At 38.8% G+C, this 21909-nt stretch overlaps 1 protein-coding gene across 4 annotated transcripts in view; it reads left to right on the forward strand.

Annotated features, from left to right (window-relative positions):
* Window positions 1–21909, forward strand: part of RAB27B (RAB27B, member RAS oncogene family) — a 146415-nt gene that overhangs the window by 103477 nt on the left and 21029 nt on the right. Inside the window, exon 2 of one of the 4 annotated variants that reach the window (XM_060613899.3) lies at window positions 6613–6685. The exons of the other annotated variants lie outside the window; for them this stretch is intronic. Within the exon in view, the coding sequence (XP_060469882.1) occupies window positions 6627–6685 (59 nt within the window). The 5' untranslated portion in view covers window positions 6613–6626. The remainder of the gene's footprint in view (window positions 1–6612; window positions 6686–21909) is intronic. 4 annotated transcript variants of the gene reach the window in all.

Below are 21909 nucleotides of genomic sequence, written 5' to 3' on the forward strand. Positions count from 1 at the left end.
AGGGTGTGACTGCAAGAACCAAGCCAAGTTCATGAAGAAAACCCAGGTACAAATATAGGTTTAATATATATCAATATTTTGCACAAGAAATAACCTTACAGAAAAAGACACTGACTTAGTCATAAACCATGACAGATGGCTGCAGTTGAAATATCTACAGGGCTGGCTGGTGCGAATATTCCCAGTAATTTTTTCAGTGAATGAAAGATCCAAGAGGGTTTATTACTGTTGGTGATAAGCCAAGTAGAGATGGAAAACCAGACTGAATTTTCACTTCGTGAGCTAATTAGTTTTAATTTAGAGATACTTCTAACATAGTTGATCCCTGGAGGACCTACTGTGTGCAGCATCCTCATTGGACAGACTGATATGCTTTATTGCTAGTCCTACAAAATTCACAAGGAACTTTCCCAACCTGCCTTTCTACCAGTTTTTGCCTAGTGTGTGTGTATGTGTGTGTGTGTCTTTATACTGGTGTCATTGGGGAAGATGGGAGTGGCTGTTCTAATATCAACTAGAAAGTGGAGTCTCCCCCTGAGAACCAGGTATTCCAACTTTAACTAACAATTTGGCCCAAATCAGCACATTATGTATTAGGCCTCTTTTCCCTCAGACATATTCGCATTACAATACTTGGTCATATGGCCTGACACATTTTTCTAAGTTTGGGGTAGGAATATATTGGGGAAGAAAAGAAGTCCCCATGACTTCCCCTAGTTAAGCAATTATGGATATAATAAAAGGGTCACTGCGATAGGAAAAAAGTACAGTTGTGAAATAGGTTAATGCTATGTTCATTTCAGGCTCACCATGCTTCTCCTATCCTTGTCTCAGGGACCTGAGTCCCTCGTGGGGCTCCCTGGCTGCTCCCCTGGGATCTGCTCCTCCTGCCTTTGCTCTAACCTTTCTCTCATTCCCACAAGATAATCAAAGTGTACCTGTCCCTGGTCCCCATTCTCTCAGGCCCCTCCTTTCTACTCCATAATCTGATATTCTAATAGTGTCTAATGCGCTAATTGGCCAAAATATAATAGTGTTAATTTGGGGAAGTCATATAACCAATCCTCACAATTTGCCAGTTGTCTATTTGTGCATTTTCCCGCTGGCTGAGATTTATTTTTAACTCCAAGACGTCAATACTCCCGGTGTTTTTTGTAGTCGTTCACAAGCATGAATAGACATGGGGAAAATTTTGAGTCTCCTGATGTGCTTGTTCCCAGCTGAGGTCAAACGAGTGGACACTCTACTTTCTTGTTTCAGTTTCCTACCTTTCAGTTTCTCATACTGTAAACAAGTGTCCTTTTCACAGTTTATTTAGTGCCATATTTTCCCCATTTTTGTGCTTTTAGGTAGTAGTTTTTCTGTTTACAATGTGCCCCGAGCATATTACTGAAGTGATTAGTGCTCTTAAGTGCAGGGAGGCTGTAATGTGCCTTATGAAGAAAATATATGCATCAGATAAGCTTCACCCAGGCATGAGTTATAGTGCTATTGGTCCTGAGTTCAATGTTTATGAATCAACAGTAATATTAAGTAAGGTGTCCTTAACAGAAATACACATAAAATGAGGTTTAAATTGATCAGGTGATGAAATATTGGGACCAGAGGCTCACAGGAAGTTTATCCTGTGTTTCCCCTGGGAAAAATGGCTCAGTGTTCACTAAATCAGTATTTACGGTGACTTTATAGAATAAAACTACCATGAAGTATGAGAATCAGCTGGGTTTACTTCCTCCCACAGAAGGAGTGCAATAGTTTAGTGCACTAAATGAACAGTTTAGTGCAGTAAAGTTTAGTGCAGTAGCTAAAGGAATAGAAAAGACAAGAACAGAGTTCTGTAGTTGACAAGTAGAGAGAGGTAAGGTAGTTTAAGCAGGGCACCTTTGATCATTTAAACATTAAGGAAAAAAAACTGAATTCTGATCTTCGAGGTAACAGAAACAAACGCAAACAATGAGTACCATAGCTTTTCTTATTGGATTAAAGAAAGTGTATCAGTTTATTGGGAGAGACACGTGTCTTTTTCTATCATTGTTCTAATAGTAACTTTACTGCACAAAGCCCATTATGGATAATGTTTTTAATTGTAGTTTTGTAAATAATGTAGAAATAGATTTTATATGATTGCTTTTATATTGGCAATAAGAAAGTCTGAGACACTAATCCTATCTCGTTCTCTGAAGGATTTCCCTGGGGATCTAAAGTTCTGTGTGTTACTGGGATGTGGTACTATCACACATGTTTTGCTGACATTTACATTTTTTAAGAAGTTCAGATAAAATTCTTGTAATGGCAGAATTACCCGGTTTCCTAGTAAATTGGAGGAAGAGGTATGTTTGAGCAGGATGTTGTTTTTGTGCTTCTAAAATCACTGTAGAAAGAGAACAATATGTATTTATTTACCTGTGGATTAGAGAGTCAACTTGGAAATGTTGAAGGCTATGGCCTCCAACCCATCCTAGACTACTCCAGCTAAGAACACGATGTTAATTAGAAATATCACGTTGATTACGAGGTTAGATATACCTGAAACTGGCCTTGTAAGCCTGTCTTTTTTAAATATCGGTGCTCACTTTTACTTACTAATTCATCTTACCACTGGTGCTAAGACTTTTCTGATAAGATTTGGAGAGAGTTATAAGGTATAGGCTCAAATAGTGAGTAAAGAAATGTTAAAATAAAACTTATTTATAAATAAACATACATGTATTTCCCCAGACTCTAGGTAAGGACACATTTAGGTAAGAATAGGCTGTTGACTTACAGGGGGGAGAAACAAGAGGTTTGGAAAACTGAAGGAAAACATTTTTTTAACCATCATAGTTTATAAATGATGTAAACAATTCAATTTCCCTCTTTTTAAAATGAAGAAGAGTAAACAAAAAAAAACCCATTGATTCAATTACATATAACAAATATAATCAAATGGAGAAACAATTTGATTTATTGGAAATAACACGAGTTTTATGCGGGTTAAGTACTGGCAGTCCCTTACCAGAATGTAATGCATTCTGGAAAAGATGTACCGAATCAAATATGTATAAATGTAAAAAATAAATAAATTTCACAGTATGGTATGGGGTGGTAAGGGTTGAGGAGGTGGAAAGCTGTCTGTTTCCAGGGAACTGAAAGTAATATGAAATCTTCAATTACTCATAGCTATTTAGATAAAATCGTTGATGGTGTAGATCTAGCATTTTATACACATTCTTTCATTTTGTTCTTTCAAAGAAAGTGCTCCCATTTATGGGGAATAAAGAGGAAAATAGAATATTAGATGATGGCACAAATACTGCTCTACCGAGATGGCAACCAACATTGACAAATGGAGCTATTGCCTGGCCAACAACATCTCTGGATACGGCTTTGAATGATCATTCCTGAGTTGATTTTTTCTGAATTAAGAATCATAATACTGGGTGCTCAGAAGAGTTGATGTAATATGGAAAGTGCAAAGTTTGAACATGGGGAAGTCAAGTGTTGCCTTAACCTCAGGGCGATGCTCTGGTTGCCCTTGGGCTGGAGGGGACAGTTACCTGCCTTACACCATGCCCATCCCAACCTCTGACAGAAATCCTGGCAAGTCTGTGGCTCTCATCTTAAGAAGGATAGCTTTTGGTCAACTGTTTATAAAATTACTAATTTTAAAGACTCTTGAAGTATTAATTTGCCTTTGATCATCAATTCTAACAGATAAACCCGTTTCTCCCCCACTTCCTACACATTGCCATCTAAACAAGGCAGATCATGGGAATGTGTAAGATGTGTTCAGAATAGATTTGGGGGAAATTTCGTAAAAACAATTCACAATAGAAAACTAGTCCTCTAGCATATTCCTGTCTCTGATAAGCTATGATAAAAGTACGAGTTTGATAAGTGGCGTTCTGCTTCTCCATAATAAATATTTGCTCATGCTTTTTTAAAAAAATTTTTAATGTTTTTATTTATTTTTGAGAAAGAGATAGAGTACAAGTGGGGGAGGGGCAGAGAGAGAGAGAGAGACACAGAATCCGAATCAGGCTCCAGGCTCTGAGCCGTCAGCACAGAGCCTGATGCAGGGCTTGACCTCGTGAACCGTGAGGTCGTGGCCTGAGCTGAAGTCGGACGCTCAACCAACTGAGCCACCCAGGCGCCCCATACTCATGCTTTCTGAGCACTAAATTAGCTAACGGTAGCCTCAAGTTAGAAATTTAATTTAACTGACTAAATCCTTTGTAATTTAGCGAAGTAGCCTCTCCACACGTAAACTGTCAGTCATGTTTTATATTAATACCCCAACTCTGAAGGACGATTAGCAAACTCTTAGGCTATCCGATTTTGTGCCCTGCCCCAAAGCAACGGAATTGAGTTCAGTCATATTTTACACACTTTGTTTAAAAAGCAGACTTCCAGTTTTACTCTAAATATGATTGCATTTGCATAAATCTCATTTATAAACGACTGTCCAGGACCACAAGCATTGCCTGAAGTGAGGTGTAACCGTATATTTACTTAAAAAAGGAAATAGTTCCCAGGGTGTTGTGTTTCGTAGCTTGGTGCCTCATGCTGATATATGAAGTGTGCATTCATTGCCCTTCCTTTTTGCATTGATTTTCATGTCCAACTGCAAATTTCCTGACTTTGGGAATCAACATGCTGGAAGACAGTACAGTAATTGTCTTGTGTTTAAAAGCAACAAGCTGTGGATTCTGACCGACCTGGATTCAAACCCCAGGGCTGCCAATCATTTGTTGTGTGATTTGGGCAAATTAATTAACCTTTCTGAGTTTCAGCCTTTTCCTTTGCAAAACCCCCGAGGGTTATTCTGAGGATTAAATTAGCTAAAGTATGTAAAGTGCTTAGCGTAACAGCAACTCAACAGGAGGCTGCTAATATTAATTCCAATTATAATCTGGCAACTCAACAAGTGATTGTTACTATGAATTCTATTTATGCCTACACTGAAAAACCAGAGTCGAATAGAATAAAGTGTTTTGACAGATTCCTATCACTTTTGTTTTCTAAGTGTATCATATGTATTGGTTATGTCTCCCTATATTGATTCTTTGCTCCCCTTAGAAATTATTTTTAATTTTTATAATTCTATTTGTTTTAAAAATATGTAACACTTTCATATGGTTCAGAATTTAAAAGGCACAAAAAGTGTACAGTGAAAAGTATCCTTCCCTTCCTTGCCTCCTATCTAGTTCCCCCTCCCAGAAGCAAAACTTCAAAATCCATTTTATACATGTCTAATTAAACACTTGGATACATATTTTCTTCTTTCTCCTTTTTTTTTTGCACCAAATTTATCATACTGTTCAGTTGCCGGATGAGACACATGACATCCAGTTAAATGTACAGTATTTGTGATGCACTTACACTACTAAAACATTATTTTTTAATTCCAAATTCCAATTTAACTGAGTGTCCTGAATAGTATTTGCTAACTCTGGCACACTCTTTACTCATCATGCTGTTTAGCAGCTTATTTGTCTTTTTATTTTTTATTTTTTCTCACATTAGAACCCTCTGAGATGGTTTTAGAAGTCTCTGCCTCCAAATCACACACTCCAGAATAGTTCATCAACATCATTCAGGATTGTACTCAGGCAACAGCACCTTTTTTCCCCCCAGTGATTGTCTTCGACTGAGGGATAATTTACCCCACAGTGAAAAATGCACCCATTTCAAGTATACAGTTCAATGAGTTTTGATAAATACATACTACATACACGTGTCTTTACCTAGTATATTTTGGTGATCATTCACAAAGCAGTTCTTAAATGGTAAACTCTTTAGAACATTACATTTTATGCTGTATTTTCACTTTTTCATAGGGCCCAAGGCATTCCAGAGTCCTTTACCGCAGTCACAAAATGAGAAATATTATTAATGTTTGCAATTGCCACAGTAATTACAAAGAAATGCAAAGATTCCAAAGAAATTGTTGCTGATAGTGCTTTATACCGAGATCATTTTCACCTACTCAGTGTCTCCCCATTGGCTAACCAGGTGCTTTACACATACTGTATGACCCCATTTCCACAGGAGGGATGTGAGAGCCAGGTTAAATAATTATTCAAACTACACAGCTGGTAATTAGAGGAAAGGAATTTGAGCCATGTCTGACCCCAAAGTCTTGTTAGGGTCACATCTCAATCTGACCTAACTTTGAGATTCCACTTTTCTTAACACTATTCAGAAATGCCAATCTTTAATTTGGAAAACAATTCAGAACAGCTGTTTCTGTTTCTCAGCGGACAACTATCTCCGCTAAAATGCCTTCTAGAGAGAACCAGCTGAGAGAAACTGAACAGGTAAAATTCCTTGGGGTTCAAGTTTCTTTCATCACTATAAATCCTTTACAAGGTAGTTCTGGATTTTGTGCTTGTTGGTTCATCTGCCTTGAGTCACCTGAGCATGAAGGGCTTATGAAAAAGACTTGAACAGACATAATTATGTGACTTAGGGGGAAAGGAAGCAGTGTTTCTTGCTAAGAAATCTTATTCTGCTTGAAGTGTGTGTATATCATACCCATGTCTTCATGTGTAAATGAAAGGACTGAATTGAAACGAGGGGTGGATGTCTACTCCCGCATATCCCAAATATTTTCTTTCTCCCCCTTTGTAGATGTGTTTTATGGAATGCATGATGTAGAGACAGACCACAAAACCATTCTAGTTACTGTCACAGAGGACACAATGTGAGTATCTGTTTCAAGATCTTTTCATGATAATGATATCTTTTGAGGGACAGATCCAGGGAGGAGAGATGAAACCAAATTCTGTTCCCAGCTTAGCTACTCGTGTGTGTCTCTGTGTTTACAGCACTTAGAAAAGTCTCTTGCATATAGTTGACGTTCAGCAAATGTTTGCTGCGCTGTCCTGACATTCTCTTTTAAAACTGAACATGGGGGCACCTGGGTGGCACGGTCGGTTAAGTGTCAGACTCTTGATTTCAGTTCAGGTCATGATCTGACAGTTTGTGAGTTTGAGCCCCGCATCCAGCTCTGTGCTGATGGAGGCTGCTTGGGATTCTGTCTCTCCTTCTCACTGCCCCTCCCCTGCTTGTGTGCTCTCTCTCTCTCAATAAATAAACTTAAAAAATTTAAACCTGAGTGTATGCTGGTGTGCCTGAGTGGCTCTGTCCTTTAAGTGTCAGACACTTGTTGATTTCTGCTCATGATCCCAGGGTTGTGGAATCGAGCCCCACATCAGGCTCCATGCTGAGCATGCATCCTGCTTGGGATTCTCTTTCTCTCTCTTCCCCTCTCCTCCACTAGCACTCTCTGTCTCTCAAAATAAATAAACAAACATCAAAAAAACAAAACAAAACACCTGAGCATATACTGTGTTCTGGGTAGTTGGGCAGTGCAGGGAAATCAGTGCAGCTGGACCCAAGCACAATTATCATGGACTCCAAGACTACAGAGCTGCACTGAGGTATTAAGTTCTCTGAATTTTGATCATTTCAACTCATCCAGAAGCATCTTTAGAAGACCAATCAACCTTGAAATCTTGACATTTAACAAAAAGTAGATGAGAGAGAATTCCTTAAGGTTCAGTGAAGTTCAGAGGGCACTTGCTGCCTGACAGTCCGGGGCAAGTGCGGATGCTTAAAAAAACAGAAGAGAAAGAAGAAGGAGGAGGAGGAGGAGAAGGAGGAGAGGAACAAGAAGAAGAGGAAGAGGAGGAAGAGGAGGAGGAGGAGGAGGAGGAGGAGGAGGAGGAGGAGGAGGAGGAGGAGAAGAAGAAGAAGAAGAAGAAGAAGAAGAAGAAGAAGAAGAAGAAGAAGAAGAAGAAAAAGAAATCCATGAAACCATAATTTGAGTGATTCCAATAGTTTGGAATTGGGTTTTGGCCCAGCATCCAAAGAATAATGCTGTGCCAGCAACAAAGAAATTATAAGTGAAGTTTTCTACAAAGACTATAAAAGAAGGGAAGAAAATCGAAACCAAGTCAACTTTTTAATGTCTTATTAATTCTCTTAGTATTTTGGTAACTTTATGAATTGATCTGAAATATCTTGATTTTGTCTTTTTTAGAAGCATGATGATCATGTGTCCTTTGCTACATAGTGGGTTACCTTTCTGTGCATTACTGGTAATGCACCTGCTCTAGGTGGACAGACTAACCTTTACTTGTTTTTTTTTTTTTAATTTTTTTAATGTTTTTTTTTTTCGAGAGAGACAGAGACAGAATGCGAGTGGGTTGGGGAAGAGAGAGGGAGGCACAGAATCTGAAGCAGGCTCCAGGCTCCGAGCTGTCAGCACAGAGCCTGATGTGGGGCTTGAACTCACGAGCTGTGAAATCATGACCTGAGCCAAAGTCGGACGCTCAACCGACTGAGCCACACAGGTGCTCCTACGTACTTGTTTTTTTTTTTTAAGTTTATTTATTTATTTTGAGGGAGACAGAGACAGCATGAGTGGGGGGAGGGGTAAAGAGAGGGAGAGAGAGAGAATCCCAAGCAGGCTCCACGCTGTCAGCACAGACCCTAATGCAGGGCTCAAACTCACTGACCATGAGAATGTGAGCTGAGCCGAAACCAAGAGTCTGATGCTTAACTGACTGAGCCACTCAGGTGCCCCTGAAGGACTAGCTTTATAACCTCAGAATGACATACAACTCTTGTTGGAGTTTCTACAATTCCCCTTTGTCCAGCCCAGGTCTTTTATTATCTCATTCTAATGTTTTCACCTCCCTTTATCTTTCTTCAGACCACTCATTTGAATTTTTTGGTAGCCTTTTGCCTGTTGCTTCTTTTACATCTAGAATCCAGTAATACAAGTGTGTCATTATAAATTCTGGCTGAATAATTTGGAATTTCCCCTTACTCCTCACCATTTTATTGCATCTTGTTTCAATACGTAGCTTCAGACTTAATGTATTAGCAAAAGTACAGATTATCATTGATTCAATTAAATGCCACTGGTAAAGGGCAGAGTGGTTTTCTTAAGTTAATTATTTATAATAGCTTTTAGAATCCGAAGAGCTCAACCGTTACAATACAGATATTTAGAATGGTTTGGCATGTTTAGGGCCAGATGGAAATAAAATTCTGAGCAGAGAGAGGAGCATGGCTTTATACCCCAGCCCTGCCCACTTGCCATCAGCCCATTGACCTTATTTTGCTAAATTTCTTCTCTGTTTTCCCATTCAGGAATTTCATTAATACAAATATGCCTTATTCTGCCTTTACCTCCTTTTCATTAGTCATTCAACACAATATGCTCTGTCTCTTTTTACCAGGTCCTCTACTAATCAAAACTTGCCTTTGCAGGGGGCGGGGGGAATCATGCCTTGGAAGACTTAGTTTAGGTGACTGTGGGAGGTAGTGAGTTTAGTGAGTCGACCTAATGAATACTAATGAGTGAACTAGTTAATATATTACCTCCTTGGTGATTTCTTGCTCTAATACAGTTGTTAACATCCTTCCACTAGATCCTCTGGAGTATCTGTTTCCTAAGGATTTCATGAGGGCTGGATTTCATGGCTGGGCAGATGTGGGGTTCGGGAAGGTCTTTCAGTACACCTCAAAAACACTGTCTACAGATGCTACTGTTACAGAACAACTGTCACAAAATATATATGGGAAAACATAAGAGGTTTTCTGGAAGTTTGCCTTTGTACCACAGAAGCGAAGGTTAACCATAACCTTTAAAAAAACATGTAGAGGCAGAAAAATAAAGCCGGTGAATTGAGTAAAAGACTTTGTAATCCTCCTTAAAAATCTTTATAATATAGGTTCTGAGAATTCAACACAGCTGAAATTTGTTCACAGGCGGACCTGCCTCCAGATTCCAGTTTCTTACTGAGCAATTAGTTTATATCCTCTAAGAATCAAGTCCACGGTAAAAACAGTAGCAAACGGTTACTCAGTAGCAAACTTCCTCCTTCAGGTGACATGTAGTGTAAGGTATTTGCATTCTATAGTGATGTTTTCTTCAGGCTTCTTGAAATAGTAGCCATTTTTTTACATTTAAAATATGATTTTTTTCTCTTGAAGTACAGATTTTTTATTGTGTATCGTGAACGTGTGAGATCTTAAATAATGTGTTGCATCATTAAGAACTTTACAGATCAGGGGCTCCTGAGTGGTGGCTCAGTGGCTTAACCCCTGACTTTTGATTTGAGCTCAGGTAATGATCTCATGGTCTGTAGGATTGAGCCCTGTGAGTCTGGCTCAGTGCTGGGTGTGGGGCCTGCTTAAGATTTTCTCTCTTCTTCTGCCCCTCTCCCCGTGTGCATGATCTCTTTTTCGCTCTCTCTCTGTCTCTCTCTCAAAACAAGCAAACAAAAAATCTTTACATATGAGATTGTAGAAATGAGGATCTGAGCCCAAATTTTCTTGCATGAGATTCTGTGATATTGTGATTTGTAAGAAATATATATATCTGATTATTCAGATGACCAAAATATATTTCTCAGATATATTTGGGCTTCCTCTGCAGTTCCTGGCTCACAGCTCCCAAACCCCTTGGACTTTCCTGAGGGATAAGAACAATGGAGCATCTTTTGGCATAATATTTGGTCTCTACTTCTCAGTTCCTGTCCTAGTTTCAGAGCCATCAAGGTGACATGGGGGTCTTGGTATTCATAACAAACTCCCTTCCATTACAACTGGGTATATGTTAATGAAGTGACTTTTGGAAAGTGTCAAGGGATGAGGGTTTATTGCCAGGGGATCAAACCATGGATAGAAGGTTGGAACTTTCAGTCTCACCTACTGATTTCAGGGTAGGGGAGAAGAGCTGGAGGCTGAATCAATCACCACTGGCCAATGAGTTAATATGCCTAAGTAATGAGGCCTTCATAAAAACCCAAAAAGGAGAGGGTTCAGAGGGTTTCCAGGTTGGGGAGCCAGAACATTTCCACATGCCACCATGTCAGGCCCCAACTCCATGAGGACAGAAGCTTCTTTGCTTGCTGCCGTGCCCTATGTATCTCTCTTCATCCTACTATTGATGTGTAACCTTCAATAATCTTTGTAATAAATCAGTAATCTAGTGAGTAAACAAGTTTCCCGAGTTGTTTGAGCAAATTAATAAAACTTAAGGAAGGCATTGTGGGTTATAGCCACTTGGCTGGAACTACAGGTAACAATGAGAGCTTGCAATTGGCATCTGTACTGGGGAGGGGGTGGTCATTGGAACCTCCAGTTTGTAGCTGGGCAGTTAGAAGCACAGGTAACCTTGGCTTTCAGTTGGTGTCGGAAGTAGAGGACTATCTAGTGGGGCTGAGCTCTTTACCTGTGGAATCTAGGTATAATGTCAGAATCGAGTTGAATTCTCAGATACCCTACTGGTGTCAGAGAATTGCTTGTCGGTATGGGGAAACCTACACACACACACACACACACACACACACACACACACACACGTTGGGCTTGGTCCAGGATCCCAAAAAACGTTCCCTCTTCAGTAATCTTACCCTAAAGCACTTAAATAAAGCCCTTTCTATCATCTCTTCAAAATCTTATGTATTTTAACTGGACATTGTCTGAAACCAAGGAAGCAGAGGTAGGTATTAAGGCCTTTGGTATCTTAAAAACCACTATTAGTAGAGTTGGAAACTATATACTCACCCACAGGGTTCTTTAATTTTATAGCTTTGTACTTATGAGTTTTAGATTTGTTTCTTCTTTGATTCAACATGTAAGGTAACTCTGATGGTAAAGACACTGTTTCTTATACAGAGTGTTCAGGGTTTTTATTGCACAACCCAAAGTTCTCTAAGACCAGCTGTCTTTATTACAGAACCACACAAATTAGATCTAACAGGGCATTTATTCGTGTCTCCAGCATACATTTGTTGAACACCTATTTTTAGCCAGGCTCCGAAGTGAACAAAGCATGCACAGATTCTCCCCACGCAGAGCTTGCAATCTAGATGGGAAAGTGAGTGATAATAAACAAGAAGACAGATACCAGCTGGGAAGAAGGGCTAGAAAAAAAAATTAAAATAGAGTGATGCCACAGAAAGTGAATGGGAGCCTGCTTTAGTTTTGGGGGCCCTACAAGATCCCTCTGAAGAGGCAGCATTTAAACTGAGAACCGAATGATAGTAAGAGATCGGTTTGTGAGACAGGGGTGGGGAAGGGTATAGGCAGAAGAAACAGCCAGTGCAAAGACCCTAAGACAGGATGAAATGTGGCTCCTTGAAAGAAGAGAGAATAGAGAACAGTCATCCAGGTCATACAGCATTGTAAGGCAGGAAAAAGAACTCTGGGTTTTATTTTCAGTTTGATGAATACCATTGGAAAATGTGAAGCAGGAAAATGATGTTGTCTGACTATAATTTGAGGGAAAATTTGCTTGTTATATGGAGAAGGATGGGGGAGAGGCAAAGCTGGAGGCGTGAAGACAATTTAGGAGACTCTTATTAGCTGTAGTGACCATGCGGTTGGTTCAAATGGAGACCTTTTCAAGAGTGAAGGGGGCCACTGTTAACAGAATAGGAGTGGCAACTGGGCCTATGGTGAGAACAAGGGGTGGCTTGATCCGTTATAGTTGTCTTGGTAACATAGCGGAGACTTTATGCCGTTTCATTTAATTTCTGCAATAAACTCTGTGTGCCCAGCACATGATAGGTGCCCAATAAATGTTTGTTGGGCGAGTGAATGCATGAACCTGGGGGAGATGAGTATCCTTGCTTTATAAATGGAGCTGTGCTTCAAATATGTGGTGAAGCCAATTTTTTACTATAAAACCCATATTCTTTTCTCAAATTTTCACCTCATGCCTCAGTGTTGCTTTTTAAGTGTATCTAAATCATCTCATATATATTTCCATTTTCTTCCTTTATTTCTTCTTTCTTCTGGGTTTAGTGTTCTACATACAGAGGTTCTGTAAATGTGTTTGCTGTCCCAGTTTTTATCAAAGGCAGGAATCAGAGAGGCCATTGACATGTCAGGTCCCCAGGCAATTTTTTGATCTTTTCTTTGAAGCTTTGAAGCGCCCTGGGTCACATTTAATGCCTGGGCTCTTGAAGCCCTCACCTGGGGAATCTGTCAGGGTTGATTTAACAAGACTGATGACAGACTGTGCCTTAATATTCCACTGGCTCCTTGTGCAAAGATCTCCCTCCTCTGTCCTCTTCTGTCCTTCCAGGAAATCAGTACCACCTTACTTCCAGGTGAGAAGACCTAGGAATCCTTTCCAAAGTATTCAGCATGCTCTTTACAGACAGAGGAGATTTTCATGTTGGATAAATTGCACCAAACTCTCAACAAAAAAGATGACTTCACTCTCCTGCTTTGAATTATGGGTATTGAAAAATGCAAATATGTGATTTTATGTAATCTGTATTGTAAATTGTACATATTTCTGGCTTACTCCATAAACATTCAAAGCAGACGTATCTTCTGACGAGATCAGGTTAAATGTAAGACTGACTTTTAGGGAGTGGTATGCACAGCCCTCATGATCTTTTCACGCTTGATGAGCTTGTGTGCCTCTGTGTGTGTGTGCGCGTGCGTGCGTGCACAAGCGTGTGCATGTGTGCATGCATACATTTGTGCTCATTATGACCCTGCTGATCCTTTATAATTAATAACGGATGCAACCCAGTCAATGTTGTTATGCTGGAGAAAAATGTTCCAGCCCGCATTCTTATACTCATTCCTCGTATTTTATCCTACTCATTTGTTTTGCTTAAGACAATGTAAACCTATCTGCTATGAGATATAGTATATTTTTGCTAATCTTTGTGATTCTTCAATAAGTAAACCTTACCTATAGTTGGATTTATGAAACTAGTTTCTGTTTTAGACCCTAGGAAAAGTCTACTCTTTCACATGATGTTGAAGGATTTTAAGGTGAATAATATTATAGTCCCACCCTTGGCTTAATTAGGGGAAAGACAATGGACTTAATGCTAGTCTGTGTTTGTCATTGTGTAAATACAAGTGAGAAGATTAGCTGCTGAGTCACATTATCAGAGAAGAGCAGAGCCAGCTTTATGCTGAAATATAAACCCCCTAATAGTCATATATAGTGGTATATTCACCTTAATGAAGTCAACAGAAATATAAAGATAGAACAAATCTGAAACTTCTCTATTTTGTTATTAAGTGTAACTGGAAGCTTTCTGAAATTTAATATGCAAAGCACTTAGCTTTCATAATTTTTCCTCTTATTGTAATAATAATAATACCTACCCATATAGGCTCAGAGTTCAGCAGGAAAACTTTCACTTTAGCCGTAATAATATAGCTGGCTAAAAGAAACCCTTTGCTTCTTACTGGAACCTCAGGAAACAAGACAGTAAAGAAAGATATTTGGATTTTCCTTTTTAAAATTTGGTAGAAATGTTAGAGGAAGAGCATTCTTTGATGTTATGGAAGTAGATTGATTTCCCCAAATTTCTTTGAGACACACACAGACCTTCCATAAACTGGAAAGTGTCAGATATAGCAAATGTATTCTTGGTGACAGCTCACTGTGATTATCTTTCCCACTAAAATGTTAACATTTTCCTTTCCGTATTTTGACTTAATGTAGTGAATTATGATATTTGTCCTTTCATTAAAAAATACCAGAAAGTAAAATGTCAATCTGTAATGGAAAACGTGATCATGTTTTTCCTTGGGCGGGGGCGGGTGGGGGGGGGGCACCCAGGGTGGTGATTTTGCAGAGATCACATAACCCAATCTGTGTTCCTGCAGCTTGCTGCATGGTTTCCTCTCATCTTAGAACAAATCTGGGAAACTTAGACAAAGCTAATTTCATAAGAACTGTCTTGTAACAATTCTTAGTTTATAAAAAAAAACTCCAACTCATGGCATTTCTTTGCTGAGGTCATGATTCTTTCTCAGTGAGAACAGTCACTATGGATATGAAGAGGCAAGAGAGGATATTCCCACATGAAAGTCCCTTTCTCGGTTAAAAAAAAATGGGCAAACGCAGAATGCAGAATTCTGAGTAGCAATCTTTTTATAAGTATAATTTTGGTAAACCACTCACACTGTTGAATATTTCATGACTTTTTTCAGCCCCAAATTGTTATTATCCAAAAAATGTTCACCAGTCCTAAAGTTAAAGAGGATTATCGAATGGAGAACTACTCTGTCCTGCTGGGCTCTGAACAAGGCACTAAGTTGCCTGTTACTCTGCTCTGATGAGGCCTGAATATTCACCTAAATAGCAGGGACGGGGGGGGGGGGGGGGGGGGGGGGGCATAGCTGTAAACATCTTTGTGCTAATGATGACTTTTCTTTTCTCACTGGGAGCAGCTGGGGGTGAAAGTTGTCAAAGACAAAATTATAAATGTTTTATATCGGAAAATGCTAGGTGGGTTTAAAACAGTGGTCAATTGATTAGGCTACTGCCAAGAAGTAAACAATAGGCTTATTAAAGCCGTAATTAGTCATTGTTGACATATTGTATTTTTAATCAGAGCTCCAGCAGGGGATAAAGTAGCTGAAATAATCTCGTGCTTTGTCAAGTAGAAGTAAAACCAGCTCTTTAAAATGTAGCTGTGCCTTTTTCCTGAAATTTCTACACCACCTTTGTTCTGAGAAATTGGGGGACTTCATTTTAAGTTACAAAGTAACCTACATGAATTGATGAATTACACTGTGGTCGTGTTATACTGTGTCATTGGTCAGAGTGCTTTTTTTCTTTTTGTAGTTCTCTAGTTCTTGGCAAGAGTAGAAGGGGAATTTGTGATGACTGACTGCGTTAAGCCAGGTATTTTTACATACTTAACCAACTGCAGGTACAGACCCTAACAATCCAGGGTTAAGAAATTTGCGCACGGCCACATGGTGGCTAAATGGCTGAAACTGAACTTCTAAACACAGGGCTGTGGACTCCAACAGCTGTGTCCTACATCCCATCACGGTCAACACTTGATCTGCGGATCCAACTTGATCAGCCAAGGCCCCCAGAATGCTTCTTCTGCTTCCACCTAAGGCACGTTTGCTGTATCCAGTGGCATGGGGTATACCTGCTGCCTCCAGGACGTGAGCACCCTGCTCATCCCAGTCTTTGTCTCTTCCCTTCCCACATCAGAGTCCAGCCCACATCTCCTCTCCTCCATGAAGCCCTCCTGGTTATTTCTGTCCCTACTCCTGCATCTCTTTATGAATTTTTCTTTTTTTTCCTGCAAATTTTTATTTAAATTCCAGTCAGTTAACATAGAGTATAATATTAACTTTGGGTGTGGAATTTAGTGGTGCATCACTTACAGCACCCAGTGCTCATCACAACAAATGCCCTCCTTAATCTCCATCACTTATTTCACCCATCCCCCCACCTACCTCCCCTCTAGTAACCCTCATTTGTTCTCTATACTTAAGAGTCTGTTTCTTGATTTGCCGCTTTTTCACCCCCTCTGTTTATTTGCTTTGTTTCTTAAATTCCAGATATGAGTGAAATCGTATGGTATTTGTCTTTCTCTGACTTATTTTGCTTAGCATAATACTCTCGAGCTCCATCTGTGTCTTTGCAAATGGTTAAGATTTCATTCTTTCTGATGGCACACACACACACACACCACATCTTCTTTATCCATTCTTTAGTCGATGGACATTTGGGCTCTTTCCATAACTGGGCTATCAGAGATAGTGCTGCTATAGAAATTGAGGTGCATGTATCCCTTCGAATTGGTATGTTTGTATCCACTGGGTAAATACCTAGTTATGCAATTTCTGGGTCATAGGGTGGTTCTATTTTTAACTTTTTGAGGAAACTGCATACTCTTTTCCAGAATGGCTGCACCAGTTTTCATTCCCAACAACAGTGTAAGAGGGTTCCTCTTTCTCTGTATCCTTGCCAATACCTATTGTTTCCTGTGTTAATTTTAGCCATTCTGACAGGTGTCAGGTGATATCTCATTGTAGTTTTCAGTTGCATTTCCCTGATAATGAGTGATGATGAGCATCTTTTCATGTGTCTGCTGGACATCTGTATGTCTTTGGAAAAATGTCTATTCATGCCTTCGCCCATTTTTAACTGGATTATTTATTTTTGGGGCTATCTGAGCTTTTCACTCTCCCCTGAATACCTTTTAAATTTAGAGCCATAGATTTTCTGTTGTAGAGCTCATTTCAAATAACTTACCAGATATAAAGACTTAACAGTTATTTGTTTTCTTTCCAACCACATAAGGGTTAAGAACCACATGTAATAGCATTCTGTATTTTCTACTTTATACACATTGAAGCTTTATACACATGGAAGTTTTATACACATTGCAGAAATAAAATTCTAATCTAGAAATTTCAATTAACATAACCAGGTACGTAATACAGAAAGAATGTTTGACATAAATAAGCACTTTCTTTGGACTAATTCCATTCTTTGTAGATATAATCTGTTTCAGCATTTATTAAGCTCATAAAATGCTTCCTGTTAAATATAATTTAAAACAACAACCAGCCAACATTCTTTTCCTAAAGAAGCCTTGGATTTTTTAATCTTTTTTTTTACTTTTGGAACTACATGGTTCTGAGTTACCTAGCATTAGGTTTAAGTGAGAAAATTGTGTTAATATGAAACTCATTCTTTTTTTATAGATATGTGAGCCCATAGATGTTATCTAACTTGGCTTCCTCACATTTCAGAGACGCAGAATTTGTGGGCAGATATTTTGATTAGTATGCCCTTTCTCAGATAATGAAGCAAAGCAGTACAAGTTTGGCAAGACTTCATCAAATCAGCAGCCAGCTGGAAAATGATCACAATTTTGCAAGATTATTAGGCCAGTGTCTGAAAACTTAGGAAAACATCTTATTAAATGCTCATCTCTTTAGCTTAAACCCATATCTTTTTTCCGTGTGGAGACATTAAGAGTTGAAGCTTCAATTTACATATATACACTCAACGTTTTCCATATGTCACATAACTTTACAAAGGAAAAATATAGATTGACTGCTGTCATAGAGGATGGTGTGCCCTTTTTGTAATAAGGGAAAGCAACTGTCCCTTGGCTGCAGCTGGTGGGTCCACTGAGGCAGGCACCTATGGTGGGAAAGGAACCATCTTCCCAACCAGCCACTGTCTCAGGAGATGATATGTCTTCATGAATGGGGTCCACTCTGCTCTCCTGTTAGCTATAGTGTGAAACTAGGGGTCACACGTGCTGTTCAAATTAGGAATCATTCACTGGCAGTGAGGAGTCTCAGTGCTAACAGATGGTGTGGTGGTTCTCAAACTTGACTGTACATTGGAATCATCTGGAGAGCATTAAAAAAATACTAATGCTTTTGTCTCACCATCAGAAGTCAGATTTACGTGAAATAGGGTGTGGTCATCATGGAGTTTTAAAGGCAGCCAAGTTTGAGAACCATTAAGTTGGGAAAACCCATTTTTGGGTCTCACTGAATGGCTTCAGGGAAGATGTCAACCTCTGTTTGTACACTTCCTAATGTGCTGTATTGCCTCAAAGGTTTTTCTCAGTCCTGGAAGAGATATAGGTCAAAGATTCTTTCCATGAAATGTCTTTGCTGAATTTCAAGAAATTTACATTTTTCCCCCTAGTTAAAGTCCTGGGTAAAAGGACCCACAAAAGCATTGTTTTTTAAAGTAGGACTCTCTAATAAAAAGTAAGCCCTATGGCTCCCTTATGAAGACAAACATAAAACCTTTTCAGGTCAAATACTAAATCTTCCAAAACATTTGTAAAGCTTAAGTTACTTAATTCAAACATTTATGCATTGTCTTCAGTGCATGTAGTATATGTGTTTTGAGTGAGTAAATAATGTTTTGAGGACTACTCCTAATTGTCAGGGGAGCAGTCTATACAGTATGTGAGGGAACAAAATGATATGTAGCTAGAAAAGTATGGTGAGGGCATGTAATGGTGTGTATCAGCAGAAGAAGGAATCCGCTAGCTATGTGCCAAGCTTTACAGATGGCAATCAATAAGAGGAAATTGCTCTCAACTGTAACAAGATCAAATTAGATAAACGGACTCTTTTCTTGACCAATGGGTTTTTCTACTCTAGACTGAGTTGCTGAAGGAGGTTAAGAGTCTCAGACTTCTGGAATAGTTTCCTGTAGGTGTACCTCAAGGTGAAAAAAGAGGGAGAAAAACAGTTTCCAAATCTGACTGCTCTTCTGTCATACCGAAATGGATTATGTAAATTCTGAGTTCCAGGACCTGCCTACAGAGATTCCAATTGAGCCTTTCTGGAAAGTCCTTAAGAGTTTGTACTTGTAAACACCCCAGGGAATATTGATGCTCAGCCAGCATTGGGACCCACTGGGTTTTCTGCACACCCAACTTGTGTTGCGGTGCTGTTTCACAGACTCCTGACAACCAGTCTGCCCTGCTGTGTCCCAGGGATTCTCGATTACTCATTCCTGGTTTGTGAGCACATTTGCTCAGTAGATTGGCTAGCAGGACCCTGTCAAATAAGGAAGATTTTTATAAATAAGAAATTAATGTAAATGTGAGAATTAGGCTCATAGAGTGCATATCAGGCCCTTTCCATTCAGAAGGGTGTTATTATCCAAATACACATGATTCTTACTAGTAAGTGACTTTATTGTAAACAAGGATTAATTAACACCCGGCTAGTGGAGCTCGGCTAAAAAAATTATTTTAAAAATAAATTAAAGAAGTTTTATGTAAATAAATAGATTTTAAAATTAATTAAATTAATCTTTTTAAATTTTTTTTTTTTTTAGAGACAGAGCACGCAAGTAGGGTATAGGGGCAGAGGGGGAGAGAGAGAGAGAGAGAGAGAGAGAGAGAGCAGGCTCCACGCTCAGTGCAGAGCCCAGTGCAGGGCTTGATCCCAAGATCCTGGGATCACGACTTGAGCCAAAATCAAGAGTCAGATGCTCAACCAATAGAACCACCCAGGCACCCCAATTTAAAATAAGATTTGTAAATTAAAATATGACATTCTTACTTCGTTGGGCTTTCAAAACAACTCCACTGAGTATAATTCATATACCATAAAATCTACCCTTTTATAACATATACAATTCAGTGGTTTCTAGCACATTCACAGATATGCTACCACTATTATCTAAATCCAGAACATTTTCATTATCCCTTTCCCATCAGCAGTCACTCTCCATCCTTCCTCTCTATCCCCTGGCAAACACTAACTGAAATTCTGTCTCCATGAGTTTGCCTATTCTGGACATTACATATGTATTGAATTGCGGATTATGTGACCTTTTACATCTGGCTTCTTCTATCTAGCATATTGTCAAGGTTCATCCATGTCATACCATGTGTTCATACTTCATCCTTTCTGTGACTGAGTGATATTCCACTGTGTGGCCATGCCACATTTTGTTTACGCAGTCACCCATTAATGGACATTTGGGTTGTTTCCAGTTCGGGACTATTATGAGCATTTGTGTACAAGTTTTTGTGTGGATATCTGCTTGCATTTCTTTTGGGTATAGACCTAAGAATATTGGTAATTTATAAGCTGGCTGATCAATAAATGGGGGTATACTACTATTCCCTCAAATTGTATATATGTTTGAAATTTCTTGTAATAAGAAGTAAAGAAAATAAAAGGAAAAAAAAACCCCACACAGTTTCAAACGTTCCCACAAAATGAAGCTAACAGGCAAAAAATGTGACTTTTGAGAAAAAAAAAACCATTTAGACAAATAAAATATTCATTGCCTCAGAAGTGGGTTTAATATATGAGAATAATAAAGAATGTGAGAATAATATATCAATAGAGACAAATCGAGTTAAAGCTGACTTATGTTAGAATTTTTATCCCTTATTTTCAGGGTAAGTAAGCTGAACTTCAGAGTTCAATAGCTTCTTGGTTTATCTCTATTTCACTGAATCCCTTAATCATAAAAATGGATACTTTTATCTTTTAAAATAGATGCGATTGCTCCAAAAAACACATTGTCAGCTTAAGTAAAGGCAGTTTGATCAAGTTGATATTGATTTATATTTATAATTGGGTTTGAATTTTCCATATAGGCTCACATCCATTAATTATAAATAGTCATTAAGAAGAATCAAAATGAAAATTAAAACCTTCCTAAAAGAACAAAATGCTAAAGAATACACTAAAGAAAACTTTCTGTTTGTTTGTTTGTTTTAAATTACCCCTACCTTTCTTTCCTCCAGAAAATGTGTTCTGTTTTACTGATGCACAGATGCTATACATAGGTCCTTGAGTAGCGTCTATAATTTAACCTGTAGGACAAGAGTGTGGTTATGGAAAGCAGAATTTCAAGGTCAGTCAATGAGAACCAACCATGGGCTATCACTCACACAATGAAATTTTTGCTATGAGAATTCCAGATCTCAAGATGTTCCTTCTGGAGCCCAATATAAGCCAGTCAAATAAAGATGAATGAGGAAATATTAAACATCTGTCCATTTTATGTTTGACAGCATTATTTTATTTAAAGCACCTACAAAGTGATATCACTGATACTTTGTCTACTATTTTAAGCTTTCCAAAGTGTCTTTAGACTATTAAGTTGGTTTTCATTAGTAAGTTCAAATCACAGGGTCATAGGTTGTCATGGCATTTTTAAGATTGTTACATGGAGAAGTACAGAGAACAGTACCCATGCAGAGAACATTAAAGTTTGCATGGGTAAGTCTGTCTGTGTGATAGTCATCCATACATCTCTGTAGCATTTGGTAAACTCCCCTCTAGAGAAAAGAGAGTATATCCTCAGGGCCACATAGACTATCATGCAAAATAAGAGGTGCCAATGGGAGTGTGTCAGATGGGTGAATGGATGCATTCACAGAGAAGCCTAGTTCTGAGCTGTGACGTCTTCAACTGACAAGTTTAGACGTTCTCTGCCAATACAAATCTCACTTCCAAAAATTACAGTCCCTGTGTATTTTCTGTTTTCCTGGGTTCTTTGAAACTGCTTCTTTGAAGATACAAATATTCTATTTTGATAAAGTTTTTATATTGTGCAAGTTAAAATAGAAAAATGAGCTCAGGAAGTGAGCCCCGGAAGGTACC

This window comes from Panthera onca, chromosome D3 (genome assembly GCF_046562875.1).
Source record: "Panthera onca isolate mPanOnc1 chromosome D3, mPanOnc1 haplotype 2, whole genome shotgun sequence".
Classification (NCBI taxonomy): domain Eukaryota; kingdom Metazoa; phylum Chordata; class Mammalia; order Carnivora; family Felidae; genus Panthera; species Panthera onca.